Consider the following 19,016-nt stretch of genomic DNA (forward strand, 5'->3'; position numbering starts at 1 on the left):
TGTAGAGGCTGGTAGAGACCATTGACTGCCAATCCTCTCGATGATATCATGTGTTTGCTGTGATTATATTAATGTCTCAAAATTCACGTTGGAATGATTACTGATATTAAAACACTGCAACATGCAACACCTTCAAAAATCCATCACAAACAGCTGGGATTTTGTCCATTATCCTGATCCCTAACCCCCTCCCCCACCCCCCAACTCTTCCCCAGGTGTTTGACTTCCAGGAGGAGCGACTCGGGGCCGAGGGCCAGAGCGATGAAGGGCGGTCCCAGGTGAAAGAGAGGGGGAGGGTCCAGTCAGACGAGTGGGTGACGGTGACGGCCACACCCCTCAGAGAGGCGGATCTGGAGCCTCTGGACTACGACCTGGACATCAGCCGAGAGGTAAAAGTCCTCATCTGCGTGGTCTCTGTCTCAGGCGCGCAAAATAAAGGCAGCAGGTTGGGCCTGGTGGTGTGGACCGGCCCGTAAGAGGAAGTCACAGGTTCAAAGGATAGAAGCTCTGGCACATCTGGAGAAATGTCTTTCTCTCACCTATTTATTCCTGGATATTATATTGAATCTAATGAATGCATGGAAAATCGTTGCCAGGCAGTCATGTCTGTGTGGTCCAGGCAGTCATGTCTGTGTGGTCCAGGCAGTCATGTCTGTGTGGTCCAGGCAGTCATGTCAGTGTGGTCCAGGCAGTCATGTCTGTGTGGTCCAGGCAGTCATGTCTGCGTGGTCCAGGCAGTCATGTCTGTGTGGTCCAGGCAGTCATGTCAGTGTGGTCCAGGCAGTCATGTCAGTGTGGTCCAGGCAGTCATGTCAGTGTGGTCCAGGCAGTGATGTCTGTGTGGTCCAGGCAGTCATGTCTCTGTGTGGTCCAGGCAGTCATGTCTGTGTGGTCCAGGCAGTCATGTCTGTGTGGTCCAGGCAGTCATGTCTCTGTGTGGTCCAGGCAGTCATGTCTGTGTGGTCCAGGCAGTCATGTCTGTGTGGTCCAGGCAGTCATGTCTGCGTGGTCCAGGCAGTCATGTCAGTGTGGTCCAGGCAGTCATGTCTGTGTGGTCCAGGCAGTCATGTCTGCGTGGTCCAGGCAGTCATGTCTGCGTGGTCCAGGCAGTCATGTCTGTGTGGTCCAGGCAGTCATGTCTGTGTGGTCCAGGCAGTCATGTCTGTGTGGTCCAGGCAGTCATGTCTGCGTGGTCCAGGCAGTCATGTCTGTGTGGTCCAGGCAGTCATGTCTGTGTGGTCCAGGCAGTCATGTCTGCGTGGTCCAGGCAGTCATGTCTGCGTGGTCCAGGCAGTCATGTCTGCGTGGTCCAGGCAGTCATGTCTGCGTGGTCCAGGCAGTCTTGTCAGTGTGGTCCAGGCAGTCATGTCTGCGTAGTCCAGGCAGTCATGTCTCTGTGTGGTCCTTGCAGCTGGCCAAACCGCCGAAGGTTCCCATCCCTGAGCGTTACGTGGAGTCTGACCCTGACGAGCCACTGAGTCCAGAGGAGGAGGAGGAGCGCTCCCGCCGCACAGAGCGCATTAAGAACCTCCTGGCCAAGTCCAGGTAGACACACACACACACACACACACACACACACACACACACACACACACACACACACACACACACATGCGGGATGACCTCACCACACGGCCATGTTTGTAGGCCAGGGGCAGCTGTTTGGAGTCAGACAAGCGTGGCTGTTTTGTATCGCCAAATTTGGACTCCCTGGTGGTTTGTTTGTTTCTCCTTGTTTGTTTAACTGGTCAATTTAAGAACTCACTTGCTTATTATTATATGGGAAATGGATGCATTTATAAAGTGCTTTTCTAGTCTACCGACCCCTCAAAGAGCTTTACAGCACATTCACACACATACACTGATGGTGCTGGCGCAACCATCAGTAGCAATTTGGGGTTCAGTATCTTGCCCAAGGACACCTCGACATGGAGCCGGGGATCGAACCACCGACGTTCTGATTAGTGGACGACCTGCTCTACCTCCAGAGCCACAGCCAGACATTAATGCTGCGCTCGTTTATAACTAGCAAAAATCTAATAAAACGCCATGTTAACTGGGAGTTCCTACTTGCAAACTTGGGTACGATTTCTGAACCCCCAGTTTCTCCCAGCGCATCATTTGACGTCATTTCAACATGGCGTCCACAGTTGTAAGAATTTAAAATGTATTTTTGACACATTTTTTCATTTATTTTCAACAATAGTAAGCTTTCATACCAATCAGCATACAATACAATAGTTGGTTAAACCCATACAACTAAATGTTAATGTTGTTTATTAGCTGTTAGCTTAGACAGCTAACGGCTATTAGCATCCATGGTTTTGTGACTTGAAGCCTGAAGCTCGAACGCACGTAGGTCGGAGATGACGCGTTTGCCACTTACCAGTTCCTACCATAAATGAATGCAGCATTAGACTGGTCAATAATGCAGTTCCTGGTTTATATTCATGAGTGTGTGTGTGTGTGTGTGTGTGTGTGTGTGTGTGTGTGTGTGTGTGTGTGTGTGTGTGTGTGTGTGTGTGTGTGTGTGTGTGTGTCAGTGTTCAGAACAGACATCCGTCAAGGCTCAGTGCGATGCTGGACTTCAGTGAGCTGGACTCAGCTCTGCAGCAGCAGGAGAAGATCATGAGTGTCTCTCATGTCCTCGCTTCAGAGGCCTCACGCAAGAGCAAACAGGTTGCAGGTTAGTGTTCACACACAACACACACATACACAATACACACACACACACACACACACACACACACACACACACACAGACACACCACATACACACACACACACACACACACACACACACACACACACACACACACACACACACACACACACACATACATACATACATACATACACACAAGCACAATGAATGCACAATGCAGCCCCTGAAATGTAAGAAACCTATAAAGTGCTGTTGTCATAAACCAGCAGTCATTTTACCAATAATAATTCACATGTCACTGTGTGACAACATACATGTGACAACATACATGTCTGTGTGACAACATACATGGCACTGTGTGACAAGTAACATACATGGAACAGAAACAACCTGTTCTCACTCTCAACTCCTCAAATCCTGACGTTTGGTCAGGATTGCATGGCATCACTTTTTAAAACACTGGGTACCCCTTTTTAATGCACTGGGTACCTCTTTTTAACACACTGGGAACCCCTTTTTAATGCACTGGATACCCCTTTTTAACACACTGGGCACCCCTTTTTAACACACTGGGTACCCCTTTTTAACGCACTCGGTACCACTGGGTACCCCTTTTTAACACACTGGGTACCCCTTTTTAACACACTGGGTACCCCTTTTTAACGCACTCGGTACCCCTTTTTAACACACTGGGTACCCCTTTTTAACACACTGGGTACCCCTTTTTAACGCACTGGGTACCCCTTTTTAACGCACTGGGTACCCCTTTTTAACACACTGGGTACCCCTTTTTAACACACTGGGTACCCCTTTTTAACACACTGGGTACCCCTTTTTAACGCACTGGGTACCCCTTTTTAACGCACTGGGTACCCCTTTTTAACACACTGGGTACCCCTTTTTAACACACTGGGTACCCCTTTTTAACACACTGGGTACCCCTTTTTAACACACTGGGTACCCCTTTTTAATGCACTGGGTACCCCTTTTTAACGCACTGGGTACGCACTGGGTACCCCTTTTTAACACACTGGGTACCCCTTTTTAAGGCACTGGTGCGCGTATATGTTTACCGTGGCGTCAAAAGAATTATGAAAAAGGGGGACCCAGTGCATTAAAAAGTGACAAGGGACATCTAAGCTTGCTACATTAGCTCACACTGCTAACCCATGATCTGTCATTGTTCCTGGTGTGCAGGGAGTGAGTGGCTGGAGACTTGGTGAACATGTCTGGTCCAGGTACCTGCCATCTCCCCTCTGGGTGGTGTGTGTGGTTTTACAGTGTGTATTTCTACAGTGTGTGCTGGTTGGGTTTGGGCAGGGTGTGTGTGTGGTTTTACAGTGTGTATTTCTACAGTGTGTGCTGGTTGGGTTTGGGCAGGGTGTGTGGTTTTACAGTGTATATTTCTACAGTGGTTGTTGGGTTTGGGCAGGGTGTGTGGTTTTACAGTGTGTATTTCTACAGTGGTTGTTGGGTTTGGGCAGGGTGTGTGGTTTTACAGTGTATATTTCTACAGTGGTTGTTGGGTTTGGGCAGGGTGTGTGGTTTTACAGTGTGTATTTCTACAGTGGTTGTTGGGTTTGGGCAGGGTGTGTGGTTTTACAGTGTATATTTCTACAGTGGTTGTTGGGTTTGGGCAGGGTGTGTGGTTTTACAGTGTGTATTTCTACAGTGTGTGCTGGTTGGGTTTGGGCAGGGTGTGTGGTTTTACAGTGTATATCTCTACAGTGGTTGTTGGGTTTGGGCAGGGTGTGTGGTTTTACAGTGTGTATTTCTACAGTGTGTGCTGGTTGGGTTTGGGCAGGGTGTGTGGTTTTACAGTGTATATTTCTACAGTGGTTGTTGGGTTTGGGCAGGGTGTGTGTGTGGTTTTACAGTGTATATTTCTACAGTGGTTGTTGGGTTTGGGCAGGAACGTGCATGGATCAGGATCAGGCCTAATTTGGACTGAAACCACTTGTCACACTTTACTGGTACTTTTTCCTGTGATAATTCTCTGCATAAGCACTTAATCATGCTGACAAAATATCTTTTTGTACAGCCTGAAGACAACCCATTTTAGAAGTAATCTCTGAATTTTCAACGTATTCTGACTTTAAACTCAGAATTCTGAGATTAATCACAGAACTCAAATAGGGATGCACCGATATGAATATTTACCCATGTCGATATCTGTATAAAAACACATGATAATCAAATTTTGTACTTACTGAATAGCACATGTAAACACTGTGAATTTGAAAAAGTAATGCATTTTTTTTTTTTTTTTTTTTTCAAATGATTTGGAGAAGCCCATAAATCATAGATTTACCACATTATTTCCTCTCAATGTGAACATTTTGGCTGATACCGATAACTGATTTGAATAACATTGCAACATCGGACCGATGCCGATATGTTAAAAAGATTACGGCCGATATGATATGCTGATATATGGTGCATCCCTAAACTCAAATCACATTTCACATGTGGCCCTAATCCTTTTCTCTTGCCATATATGGGAATACCATTTTGTCTTATTTTTTCCCCTCCTGATTTCCCCCATTTTCTCCCCAATTGCACTTGGCCAATTTCCCCCTGCTGTCCCGGTCGCTGCTCCACCCTCTGCTACTCTGGGGAGAGCTGTAGACTAGCACCATGCTTCCTCCGACACATGCACAGTTGCCAGCCGCTTCTTTTCACCTGACAGCGGGGAGCTTCACCGGCAGGACGTAGCACGTGGCAGGATCTCGCTATTCCCACCAGTTCCCTTCCGCAACGATTAGGCGCCCTGACCGACCAAGGAATACCATTTTGTCTTGAGTCCCCCCAAAAGATCTGTGCACAGTCCTGGTTCCCCTGGTTTGGGTGGTTTACTCATCAGAGCTTCAGGTCTCTTCTGTGCTGCTGTGGTCTGTGTGATGAGACGGCTTCTTTGGAGAAGTGCGGTGGCCTTGCAAATGTGCAAATGGTCTTTTGGTGCGATCGAGTCATGTGTCTTGCTAGGCAAAATAACACTTGATGAGACTCTTGGAGGAATTAATGACAGTTAATAATTGGTTTAGTGTACTGTACATGCACAGTGGTTTGTGCAGTTATGTTAATGAGCAATATTTTATCACTGAAGAACATGACCTGGGTCAAATAGTACTATAACCTGTCAGTAGAACCAAATACCAAAATACTGACTGTTATAATTAAGTAGCCTATGCAAAATGTACTTTTCCTCTCCTGTGATTGTCTAAACTTTCTTGCACTTAATATATTTTACTATGTGACACCCCCTATCTGGCACCTAAGTATTCTAAAACAAACCTAAAATGCTATGCAAAACCTAATGACCTAGCAGGTCTCCTCAGATATGATTTGTCCTGTTGAATCTTATAAAAAAAATGAAATCCTGTTAAAATCAGATACACACCCACAAAATCTACGTGTTCAGACACACCTGATTTACTGACTGCAAGACTTAATATTGACATCAGACTTCTCCTTGTCATGATTTGTCTTTTCAGCCAAAGCTGCTGCTGAGCACTGACCCAGCGTGACGACTACTGATGTGGGAACAAGAGTCAATCATGTTTGAGCAATTAGCAACTAAATGATTTACTTTTAACAAATGCCTTTTTTTTATCAGAGTGAGAACAAGATACACATGAAAAAAATTAAGTTAAAAAAGTGTGTAATTCATAGTTTTGAAATGGAATCAAATTGTACTGCTTCTGCACTGAATTAATGATAATTTATAACACGAGTGAATCGCTTTTACCTGCCATTACCTACCTGTATTTCACAGTTTGGAATGTATTTTCATGAGTGAATAAAAGAACAGTGGAATGAAAGCCAATATTTTCAGACGATTAAATGTTTTGCCATAAATCATGTATTTATTGTGTTTTGAGAGGAAGGAGGGTGGCATACAGAGGAAGGGCTCTACTGAGGCTCTACTGGTACTTAGCCCGGGGGCTAGTTTACATCTGTAGTCCCTGGCCAGGTGTAAAGATGGCATCCTAAAAACAAAAGACAAGTTTACAATAATAATAATAATAGACATGCAGTAAGGTAGATACAGTACAAACTGCAAGACAACGTTACAGCAGCACCGCAGACATAGTTACTGTAGCGACAGAAGACAGCAGCACCATATGAGGACATGCAGACATGTGCAGCACAACACAATGGGGCACACAGAATGGTTTCCTAAACTAATGCGGGCAGATTTGGTGACTTAGTAACCATGTCCTTAATGCTCTGGAAAAAGACCTGTAGGTGGTAAGTTCTCTAATATGGACTGGTATAACATTCCATTCATGTGCGGCTATAGTTGAGAAGGCTGACTGACTGAAGGCGGATTTTCTTAGGGGGATGATGCAGTTTCCTTTAGTGACTCCTCTTGTGATATGGTTAGTGTTAGGTCGTTGGCTAACAAACACACTGAGTGGGGGAGGAGCCATGTCATGAATAATTTTGTAAACGAGACATATGTTTGCATGTTTGATCAGGTTTTCCCAGCTCAAAAGGTTGTGTTTCTCTAATATGCTGCAGTGATGAAAGCGGATTGGTTTCTTGTCAAGGGTTTTCATGGTTTGTTTGTATAGTTTGTAGTTTGTAGTTTGTAGTTTATTTATTCGCACAGTAAAAACAAGACAATAAAATATACACATCAATGACAGCTGTACAATAGAAAGGATACTGTGCAGGGAGAGGTAAAAAAGCCCAGGGGGCTTATAGGGAACCTCCACCTAAATAAACAAAAATATACATTACATAGTAGTCAAGGAAGTATAGGTAGGATGTGAATGATGTAAGTGTGTGTGTGTGTGTGTGTGTGTGTGTGTGTGTGTGTGTGTGTGAGTGTGTGTGTGTGAGTGTGCGTGTGTGTGTGTATGTGCGTGCGTGTGCGGGGGAGAGAGAGAGTACAGGTTAAAATACCAAATATAGTGTTTCTACAGGTCTCAAGGTAGAACTACTTACCTGTGACCAGCTTGTTAGACAGTAGGTTATGTGCGATATGATCATGGCATTCATGTACAGTCTAGCAGCCTCAGTTGACATGCAGTTCCTTATGAAACGAAAGTTTGCTAGGCTGTACTTGACTCTGTTGCATACCTTCTTGACCTGAGTTTTAAAGGAGAGATTGGAGTCTATCACAATCCCAAGATATTTAAATTATTTTACAACAGATTATATCTGTATAGGCCGCAATGGAAATATCAGCTCTTTATCAAAGTTTATCAAAGTTTACTGTAGTTCTGTTAGTAAATAAGAGATTCTCCTGACAGTGGTTCTCAAACTGAGGTACAAGGTAGTAACTACATGGGGTATTTGAGAAAAGGGGAAAATGGAAAAATGTCCAAATCAATCATGAAAATAAATGAACGTTAAAATAAATCTGCTTAGGAGGCACAAATTCCAAACACTGCTTGAACGGGAACAAGCCAGGTCTGTGCGACCCTCCAAGGAAATGCCTCCCCAGACCATCACTGAGCCACACCACCAAACCGCTCATGCTGGATGATGGCAGCAGAACGTTCCCCACGCCATCTCCACACTCTTCATGCTGGGACCCTAGTCGTCTTATACAGTCTGTGACAGTGAAGTGTTCCCTTCAATTTTTTGAGCAGTGTATTTCACTCTATTTCCTATTTTGTAATATTGAAAAGGTGGGTTCTCATTCATTCATTGCATCATAGCTATCATTTTTTGCTGCACTTTTCTAAGCAAAATGTTGTAGTCGGGTAAAGGCTTACTTGGATTCAGAAATCAGGGAAAGGGGGCGGGGCTACTGAAGCCAAAACAGTTTGAGAACCACTGTCCTATGATGACAATTAAATCTTGATCTCCAGTCATACATGTACTGTATGTGTCTATTATACTGCTGTCCCCCCCCCCCTTTTTTTTTTACAAGGCACATTCCATCTTCTTTGTGCGTCTTCCCAGTTTTGTTAAAAACGCCGTTATTGGACTCGGTGGCTTGGTTGATGCCCTATATGCTGTTCAGGCTGTATTGGCTGGGCTATGAGCAAGAGTCTTCTAATTCTTCTTCTGATGTGTTTTAGGGCAATTTATTCAGTATTTTAACATTACAAGTGACTTCAGAGGGCACTACCTCAACAGGATTTTGTACTTCCACATGTAAAATGTCAACAGCAGTTTATTGATATAGTGCTGCCATTTATAATAAGGGTTTTGATAGTATTTTTCTTAAAGAAACACTGTTGAACTTTACTTGTATTTTCTGCGATGCATTTTCTAATATGAACAAAACTTTAATCTATATGTGCCTTATGTTTTTGCACTGTTGAGGCTCATGTGCCTTAAATGTGAATGTTTGCACTGTGAAATTAAATGACCATTTATCACAGGTATATTTCATAGTTATTTAACAATATTTGTGACTACTGATGTTGGTTTGTGTCCTGCTTGAGCAAAAAGGGGTAGGGCTAACATCGAGCATATAGTTTTTTCTCTTTCCTAAGTATATATTTCCTATTAAGTAAATTGTAAAGGAATAATCCATAACTTTTCCATATTTTGATGTCAGTTTTGCTTCACTCTAATGCTAATTATACCAGAATAGTGGTTCACCTAAGGCCATTTCATGAAAGCTTTTGCATGTTCTAAACACCAAAGACAAGGTCCCTTGGAACTGCTGACTGAAACAGACCAACAGCGATTTGTCTGAAATAAATATAAGAAAGCAGTATTACATTACATTATGTCATTTGGCAGACACTTTTATCCAAAGCGACTCACACTATCACATTTTGTCAACAGCAGAGAAATCAACTATGCAACACAATCTATGACAGCTACAACTTTTTGACTTTTTGTAGAAAGTAGCTTGACGTTTTTAAGATATTTTAGTTGGCCTGAATTATAAGAAGCTGCAGTCTACATGGAGTGTCTTTGTCTTTTTCACCTGAGCCATTTTGTGTCTAAAAGGCAGGAAGTAATGGATGCAAGAAAGCACATCCAGTGCCCCAGCACTGGAACACCTAAATGGATTGGAAGTTGGGAACCCTCGATGTCTTGCTTGCACCTGTGTTCCTGCCTTTTAGACACAAATCGCTGCTGGTGAAAAAGACCCTAACCCATTAGTGTGAGAAAACAACACCAAAGGAGTGAATCACTTATCACCAAAGGTGTCAAGAAAACCAATCTTTAGAATGATCACTTTAAATTCCATTTATAATCTAATGATCACTTTAAACTCCATTATAAACGGTTTGGAATTAGGATCAATGACAGTCTCATGACATCATCAAATATCAATGCCAGTTGGCTGTGTTGTATCAGCTGTGTCACAACAGCTGTGGGACCCCAAACTTCAGCTGGCTTGATCAATGTCCTGTGTCATCAGATGAACAATATATCCAGCAGTTGGACCAACTCCTCCCGCCAGCCGGAAAATGTTGCTGCCCGCAAGCACAGACATTTGCCATTCATCATCACCCAAAACATTTCCTCTCCGTGTTTTAGAAAGTTGGGTTTTCATCCCACACAGCACAACTCTCCCACATGACACTTCACACATGCACAAGTAACCTCTGTAAACTGTCATAGGTACACTATGGAAATGATTGCTGTCAGAAAATCCTTTGTTGTTGGAGGGTTTGTTTATTTTATTCATTTAAAATACATCATCCGACCTATTCCTACATTAGCATGAACAACAGTATTGATATGAAGAGAAATCCTCATGATTATCATGATACTGCTTCAACCACATCGCCCATCTTCATTTCTGGTGTTGCCCCCCTGGACAAAAATGCACCAGCTTCCCCTGGAGGTAACTACTGTCTCCAAAGTATTACACAGTCAGTCAATTGAGCTAGAAAGACTGTCTGCGTTGCAAGTTATGCTAAACAAACAACATTGGTAGAATATGTAAGATCTGTTCAGGCACAATTATTCCCAACAACATAAGTGTCACAGCTTACATGTGGCATATATCCTAGCCCCGTTACTCCTCTTTCCGGGTATGACGTCATCGTCTACCCTACAAGAGTCCCGTCTGCCACCCGTACATAGACTTGCCTGCGACTCTGGCTCCCAAGCAGTCTAAATCAGCGATACGGACGTATTTACAAGTGTCACAGAAACATTTCAAAGCCACATACTTGAGAAGAGGGCTTCATAGCTTCTCCACGTCGGTGGTTAGAAATGTGCCGGTGATATAAAATAATGGTGAAAAAATCATATCACCAGCACAGACTTCATATCACCAGCACAGACTTCATATCACCAGCACAGACTTCATATCACCAGCACAGACTTCATATCACCAGCACAGACTTCATATCACCAGCACAGACTTCATATCACCAGCACAGACTTCATATCACCAGCACAGACTTCAGATCACCAGCACAGACTTCAGATCACCAGCACAGACTTCATATCACCAGCACAGACTTCAGATGAAAAGAGGCATTTATGAACAGCGTCGAGCTTTCTAACCCCCGACGTCGAGAAGCTATGAACCCTTCTTCTCAAGTATGTGTCTTTGAAATGTTTCTGTGACACTTGTAAATACGTGTATCACTGATTTAGACGGCTTGGCAGCCAGAGTCACAGACAAGTCTATGTACGGAGACAGGGACTCTTGTAGGGTAGACGATGACGTCATACCCGGAAAGAGGAGTAACGGGGCTACATACGGTATATCCTTAACGCACAGTTCAAGTTAGACAGTCGCTTGTTTTCGCGACGGCAGGAAAAAATTCACACTGGCCATCCGCGCATCCCCCCCCCCCCTCCTCTCTCATGCAAATAACCCTTCACTCTTTGCACTGCAGTGTTTCTCAAAGACAGGACAAAGAGCGTCCCGTATCAGTTCAATACAGAACACATCTTTTAGTTTACAATTACGGGACGATTCCGTAAATTAAGGGACAGTTGGCAGCCCTACTGCCGATGTACTGGGAGTGTTGCTCATGTGAGTGTCCTTCAGTTGGACAGAGACAATATTTTCCAATAAATTGATGTTGCGATCGGGGCATAGTGTCCCCACGGTCTCCCACGTGTCCGTCTCGTCGCAGTACCGCTCAATGGTGTCTCGCTTTCGCGAGGACATATTATTGCCCAGTACGTAGATCATTCCATCCACCACAGCAGCAGTATTAGCGAAGTAATGTTCTTTCATAGGGGCACACATGGTCCACTGATTGATCTTGGGGTTGTAACACTCCACCTCATTTATTAAGGTGTCCCGCCGGCCAGTGCGGCCACCTATAACATAGATCTTTCCTTTGAGTGTACAGGCAGCTGCATCACAGCGAGCGATCTGCATAGGTGCCACCTCAGCCCATACATCGGTTTTAGGGTCGTACACCTGGACTAGATCTGTTTCAATGGGGAACATACTACCACCAGCATGATAGAGCAGTCCATCAAGGGACACCACAGAAGCCTGGCGGACGGCTATCTTGATATCATTTATAAATTGCCAGGAGTTGGTGATGGGGTTGTAGCACTCCACAGACTCCATTTCACTGCACCCGCCCAGCGCAAACACGTAGCCGTTCAGCATCACCAGGTCGAACAACGAGCGAGCTACATTCATGGGGGCCAGCTCCAACCATGAGTCCAAGCAGAGGTCGTAGCGCCACATCTTCCTGCTGACTGAAAGATCGGGCAATTGTCCTCCAGCCAAATACAGTGTAGAGCCTGACGCCACCAGACCGTGTCTGTTTACATCGAGGGGCAGGCAGGTCAGGTGCTTCCACTGATTAGTCACAGGATCGAAGCAATCCACGCTACGCTGGGGATCCCCGATCACTGTCAGGATCACAGTGGACCACGCCCTGCGGCACGAGAGCTCTCCACGGCGGTCCTTCAGCAGCAGGTAGTCCTGGTACTCTTTCTCCACCTCCAGAGACTGCATCACGTCGTGGAGGTAGGAGGGGCTGATGAGAGGCAGACGGATATGCTCCAAGACCTTTCCAAAGCTCTGTTTGCGCGTAGAGCACTTGTTCAGCCATAACATGGCGGCCTCCAACACCATCTCCTCATTGGGCACGTTGACATCGTCACCAATGATCTCCGTCAGTTGGTCCACAGAGAGAGACAGGAACTCCTCCTGCTGGTAAACGGTGGTGAAGTGCTGGAGGATGTAGTCCATGCTGCGTTTCTCCAGCTCCTTAAAGGAGTGGGCCTTGGCAAAGAAGTGGATCCCCACACAGTTCATTACAGACATCTGATGCTCCATGAACCGACAGCAGGCCTCTCGAACAGCCATAAAGTCCAGCAGGTTAGCAGCTGCTAGCAGGGCCTGCACATTTGCTTTGGAGATGACCACCTGTGATGTGTACGCATAGCTCACCAGCAAGCCGATCATCTGAGGTTCAACTCCACTGATGGGAACCCGTTCCTGTCTGGACTCTCTGAAGCCCGCGGAAAACATCGCCTGGAAGTAAGAGCTACATGAGGCCAGTACAGCGCGGTGGCAGGGGAACTCCTGCCCCCCACAGCACAGGGTGACATCACACAGAGTGTTGTTGAGCCGCAGGCTGTTCAGGCCCTGTAATCACCAAGACAAAGCAGAAAGAAACAGGGGGTGGTTTTTACACGGTGCACTGCACATTGCGACAAGACCTTTCAAACTCACGAAAATTAAAAACTGACTTCACATCGTTCTAGAGGACAAGTTGGCGGACAATTTCATGTGTTTACCTAAATGTTTCCTCAAAGTTGAATCGAGTAGCGAAGCGAATGAATGGAAATGACGCGATTTACGTCAGTATAACTCAAACCAATCACAAGGAAACATTCACCGTGTACACAGAGGTTGGCTATAATCTAAGTGACAGACCAAAAGGAGAAATCCAAAAATCCAGTTGGGAATCCACTCATTAAAGGCGAGGAGGAGTGACAATTTTTTGTGGTGCCGTTTTTTTTTCAGGCGGGCTTAAACGCTGAATTTGCTCTTCTAAACAGAGCTTGATTCAACTTATTATTTTGGTGGTCTTTTTCAAATTATTTTTTCATTTTGTAGTAGTAATGGTGCATATTTGTCGATACAAGTGTAGGACCTGACTGACGTGACTGAATAGTTCCTAGTTACCTAAAGAACTACAACTCCCACAACTCCCAGAGTTAATCCCCGGAAGTACCGGAAGTAAGTTTAAGATATATCCGGACAAACACGGAAGACTGACAGGCACGAGTTTTTTTTTTTTTTCAAGACCATATCATACAAAAACAGATAAAACACACAACACACACAGACAACATCTACAGTACAAGGCTCAGGGGTACAAGCAAATAATACTAATAAGAAGAAACAACAAGGTAGGCTACTTCATGAGGTCACAAAAGTTGTAAAGATAGCATTAGCTGACTGTCAATATGCTGTAACATGTACGTCAGTATATATGTTCATTAAACTTGTTAAACGGCACTACCCGGTCTGATCATTATAGAGTAGGACACTCCTACAACAAGCAGTGTTTTTATTCCAACATGACCCAATAGTATGTTTAATACTAGATTTTCATGAGGCCAGAATGCAGAAATCTCCCATTGTGATTACATTAGTTCCTCCTGCCTACCTGTAGCACGGCGTTGGAGTGGCTCGCATTCACCAACAGGTAGTCCTCGCTGCCTGGATGCCGAGAAGCTGGAGGAGCAGCGGTGGTGTGGACTGGAATCATTTCAGCCATATCTCTCTCGTGTTTTCAAAGAAGAATCACGTGAGACAAACTGAACTATATCATCATCATCAACTCTATTAGCGTAGCAACTCCGTGTCTGTGGCTAGGCTTAAAAGTGCTCAAGTCAACAAGAACGAACAACCCGCCTCTTCTTCTTCTTCTTCTTCTTCTGTTTGGTTTTACGGCGGTTGGCATCCAAAATGTTGCATTACCGCCATCTACTGAACTAAACCTAAACTGATCTTAATTGAACTAAAATAAACAAAATAACCCCATATCCACCCAAAGTACTCATTCATAATTACTTTCCAGAAGCAGACGCCTGATTTTGCACAAACGCATCTCTCAGTATTTGATCTATCTCTGCTCCAGATACATCAACCACATCCAAAAATCTCTTTGCAGCTTCAACCACCATTTCAGTCCTCTCTGTCTTCCCAGTCATACTAGCAGCACAGTTTATCACCATGGCGATGAATGCCAGGAATCTCTTCTTGTCCATACAGATATTACTGTGACTTGCTCTTTCCTTTTCCGGCTCCCTTTGTACAATCACCCTGTCCTCGTTTCTTTCCCCTTTCCACCTTTTAACAGCCTCAGCATATGACGTCCCCCGTTCTTCTCTGATTTTGTTTACCTCCCTTTCCTTCTTTCTTCTCGGACAATCCACAGACCCTGCATCATGATTCCCCTCACAATGTAAACACCTGAGCTGTTCCTTCCCCACACTGCAACTTTCCATACCACACAACCCGCCTCTTCTTCTTCTTCTTCTTTTATAGATTTGATTGGCGGGTGGCATCCTTAAATGGTGCATTACCGCCACCTACTGGACTTTGATGTCTTCTTCATAGTTAGGTTAAGTTAATGAATGAATGAATGAATGAATGAATGTTGTTTATTTCGAACATTAACATAAAAGACAATATATACAAAATAATAATAAGTATAATAATAATACACAATACATTAAAAACATTTTAAAACAAAAAAAGGAAAAAATATAATAATGTACAATATGAATCATAATTGCAATAAAAATAACAGTATTTGTTCGAAAAGGAGTAGGAATGAAGCCTCTGCTTATCTGGTCCTACCCCTATTTAATTCCAAAATCAACTTAAATCTAGGTCTCTGTCAACATTCTATTTTATTACTTTTCATATTTTCTTATTTTCCTTTTAACCTGAGCCATAATGTACCCTATTACCATGTGCTCTCACCCAATAATAATAATAATAATAATAATAATAATAATAATAATAATAATAATAATAATAATAATAATAATAACAATAATAATAAGTTGTCCTTTATTTATCCCATGGGGAAATTCACCATATGTGCAATCTATTTACAGTGTTCATCATGTATCCTCCCTAATAATGCTCCCATAACAACCCGCCTCAGTCTCGTCAGTCGTTCCTATTGGCTATATTCCACATGGGGGTGTGTGTGTGTGTGCGTGTGTGCGTGTGTGTGTGTGTGTGTGTGTGTGTGTGTGTGTGTGTGTGTGTGTGTGTGTGTGTGTGTGTGCGTGCGTGTGTGTGTGTGTGTGTGTGTGTGTGTGTGTGTGTGTGTGCGTGTGTGCGCGCGTGCGTGCGTGTGTGCGTGCGTGCGTGCGCCTACTAACGTTTGACTGCTTGTATCTACACGGCGGGCAGAAAGCAGCACACCGACCGGATGTTGATTAACCGACAACAGCAATGGCAGCGACCTTGTTGTGGACAGCATGATTTTAGTAACAGGCTAGTTAGTGTCTAAAATGCTCTAATAGCAACTATACTGTTATACTGCTGCTCATAACGTTACAACATGATCTCGTTAATCAAATCCGCTGTCGGCGGAGTGAGCGGCATCTGTAGGAGTCGGACCAACGCTCAGGTAAGGGTGCAGAGACTGCTCGTCTGGGAGAGGCCGCTGCATATTCATAGCATCTTTGTCCCGCTGACGCTCGACACCTTGTTCTGGTAACTGTCGTTCTGTTTCATTCCTTCCTGACTGCCAGTGGCAGTTTAACTGTGAATAATGATCTCGCGCTCCGCGACAGACGAGTGTTTTTATACCAACGTAGTCACGTACGTGACGTGGGGCACCTGCGCATCTATAAAGGTGCGCCGTGACCCACCATACGTCATCTTTGATCTTCTCGCAACCTGCGTGGTTCGACAGGTGTGCGGCTCCGGAGCTCCGTGATTCGGATTCTCCACTTTGATCAGAGACAGACGCAAAGGAGAGGTAGGTACACGGCCTGAAGGTGTGTAAGTCAGCCATTCCGATCAGCCTGGGACTTGAGAGTCAGAGTGCAACGGGGTTGTCCTCTAAGGCTGTGGGTGGCTGCCTACCACCTCTCCCCTGGTCGGGAGGTAGCTCCGTTACAGGGCTGCCTCCGGCCTAGGCGGCCGGCCCTAGCCGTGGGTTTGCGTGGCACGCTACCCCCGTCTAGGTTGCCTGGTCGGGCTTGTATATATTGCCTATTGCTACTAAAGAAATAGGCAAGTATTATATGGTAGCGATTATATTGCATAATTGTGTATATATTATTATGACAATATTGTATTATACTATACTATATTATACTATACTATATTATATTACGAGATTCTAAGCTGTATAGCCTATAGCCTTTTGTACAATTAGATTGTATAATTGTAGAGGATTATATATAATATTGTATTATATCATACTGTATTATATTATATTGTAAAGCTAGCTTGTTGGGCGCGGACGTGTCCTGGACGGTGTCCCAGGGCCCGCTCCGATCTCCCAGCCCGGCCCTTTCGCCGCAGTGCGGACGTGTCCTGGACTGGGTCCCAGGGCCCGCTCCGATCTCCCAGCCCGGCCCTTGTCGCCGCAGTGCGGACGTGTCCTGGACTGGGTCCCAGGGCCCGCTCCGATCTCCCAGCCCGGCCCTCGTCGCCGCAGTGCGGACGTGTCCTGGACTGTGTCCCAGGTCCCGCTCCGAGTTACGGGCTTGACCCCCTGTGCTCGTTTGACGATGCTGGCCTGTTCCTCCTGTGGCGTCGAGCTGCACGTGGAGGATGGCCATGAGATGTGCCCCAGCTGCCTCGGGGTGGGTCACCTCCGGGAGGCCCTGACGGACCCCTGCGTTAATTGTGGTATCCTGCCCCTCCGCGTAAGGGAGGAGCGGTTGTGTGAGGTGGAAGGCTGGTTGCTTGGTCACCGCCCACCCGTGGTCAGCAGCCCTAGGCGGTCTCCCCGCAAGCGGCACCAGGGGGAGCGCAAGGGGGAGGACCACGGAGGGGAGAGGGTCTTACCGGCCTTGGCTGAGGTGACCCTCCCACCATCGGGGGTCTGCACTAGGTCTGCCGCTGCCGCTAAGAAGCGCAAGAGCAGGACGCAGACGAAGAACCGTAGTCCGCGGAAGAAGGCGAAGAAGGAGACTTCCTCTCGCCAGGACATGGTGGCCTTGCGAGCAGAGTTGGAGCAACTCAAGGCTCTGATGGTGCCTCCTGCGCACCCAGGCCAGGGAGGACGCGCTGTCAACGGCAGCGTCGAACACCATGTTCCAGGACCGCGGGGAGTACCGCGAGGAGGAATATGACGACCCCGGGGAGGATCATTCCCCGGAGCGGTCGGTCTTGGCGGTCATAGGGGGAAGCACGGAGGCCAGGGACGGCTCAGAGACTTCCCTCAGGAGTTCGGCGTGCACCGAGCGGGGGGTCGGTGCCCAGCCACTGCAGGCAATACTGCGGGCAGCCCTGGCTAGGGTCGGCCTGGACGACGTGACGGCAGTTCAGCCGAGCAACCCACTATTTAGGCGGGCTCCGTCAGAGCACGCCCTTTGAGGTCCCGCCCTCTCCCGCCTTTCTGGAGGCACTGAAGAGCTGCTGGGCAGACACGGAGACGCGGGGTCGCCATGCGAAGGATGGCAGGACCCTGGCCTCCATGCGGGATGCGGCGATACATGGTCTGGCCCGCATGCCCCCAGTGGACCATTGCATAGCGTCGCTGGTCCTCTCGCCGGACGCCGCGCTGGGGGACAAGGCCAAGTGTCCTAGCGCACAGTGCCGGGTCACAGATGACCTGCTAGTGAAGGCGTATGAGGCGGCGGCTCGGGTGGCTCGGATGGGAAACTCCCTCTCCGTGCTCCTCCTCGCCCAGTCCCAGATGATGCAGGCGACGCATCAGGGGGCGGAGTTGGGACACACACATGAGGCGGCCCTGCAGGCCTTCGGGTTCATGTCGAGGGAGCTGGGCCGTGTTATGTCCACCCTGGTCGTGGCACGTCGGCAGGTGTGGCTTGCGCAGGCGCCTATGTCTGATGACTGCAGGCGGGCGTTGAGGACGCTCCCGGTGGTGCCCGGTCAGTTGTTCGGGCCAGAGGCAGAAAGGGCCCTGGAACGGAGGAAACAGTCTAACCAGGCCTCAGAGGCCTGGGGTCGGCGCAGCAGAGGTGCAGGGGCGGCCTCGGCCTACGTCTCGGGGAGACGGAGCGAGAGGCGGGAGCCACGGCACTTGCGATACTGGGACTCGCCTGGGCAGGCAAGAGAGCATGTCCAGGAGGCGACTGACAGTGGACGGCAGCCCAGGGGGGTGCACCCCCCGCCCCGTGGGCGTGGGCGCGGCTACGACCGGCGCCCCCCCAGAGCCGCGGGAGGTCCTCCAGGCACAGCCTGAGAGGTCAGGGCCGGCGGTGGGCAGATTCACACATCAGCACCTGGCCTGTTGGGCGGCCCATTCACAGGACCCAT

General features: G+C 46.8%; 2 protein-coding genes across 2 annotated transcripts in view; one reads left to right on the forward strand and one right to left on the reverse strand.

Moving 5' to 3' along the window:
• The window catches only part of LOC310800427 (pleckstrin homology domain-containing family A member 7-like), a gene marked incomplete at its 5' end in the record, with an annotated part of 57,576 nt that extends 51,096 nt beyond the window's left edge, over nucleotides 1-6,480 (forward strand). Inside the window, 5 exons of the mRNA XM_083663025.1 lie at nucleotides 216-389; nucleotides 1,412-1,545; nucleotides 2,544-2,686; nucleotides 3,863-3,903; nucleotides 6,160-6,480. Of these exons, the coding sequence (XP_083519151.1) occupies nucleotides 216-389; nucleotides 1,412-1,545; nucleotides 2,544-2,686; nucleotides 3,863-3,888 (477 nt within the window). The 3' untranslated portion in view covers nucleotides 3,889-3,903; nucleotides 6,160-6,480. The remainder of the gene's footprint in view (nucleotides 1-215; nucleotides 390-1,411; nucleotides 1,546-2,543; nucleotides 2,687-3,862; nucleotides 3,904-6,159) is intronic.
• Nucleotides 6,481-11,526: 5,046 nt separating this feature from the next.
• LOC310800512 (kelch-like protein 24) lies at nucleotides 11,527-14,317 on the reverse strand. Its single transcript, XM_083663122.1, has 2 exons — nucleotides 14,200-14,317; nucleotides 11,527-13,169 (listed from the first exon to the last, which is right to left on the reverse strand). Exons 1-2 carry the CDS (start codon nucleotides 14,308-14,310, stop codon nucleotides 11,535-11,537), a joined length of 1,746 nt encoding a protein of 581 aa, XP_083519248.1. The 5' UTR covers nucleotides 14,311-14,317; the 3' UTR covers nucleotides 11,527-11,534.
• Nucleotides 14,318-19,016: the final 4,699 nt, after the last annotated feature.

This window comes from Poromitra crassiceps (genome assembly GCF_964638095.1).
Source record: "Poromitra crassiceps genome assembly, chromosome: 30".
NCBI lineage: Eukaryota > Metazoa > Chordata > Actinopteri > Beryciformes > Melamphaidae > Poromitra > Poromitra crassiceps.

Excerpts from the sequence above, each read along its gene's own strand:
- LOC310800512 (XM_083663122.1), bottom strand. The coding sequence starts at position 14,310 with ATGGCTGAAATGATTCCAGTCCACACCACCGCTGCTCCTCCAGCTTCT. Across the intron at positions 13,170-14,199 it reads ACTCCAACGCCGTGCTACAG|GGCCTGAACAGCCTGCGGCT; the intron begins GTAGGCAGGAGG and ends TGGTGATTACAG.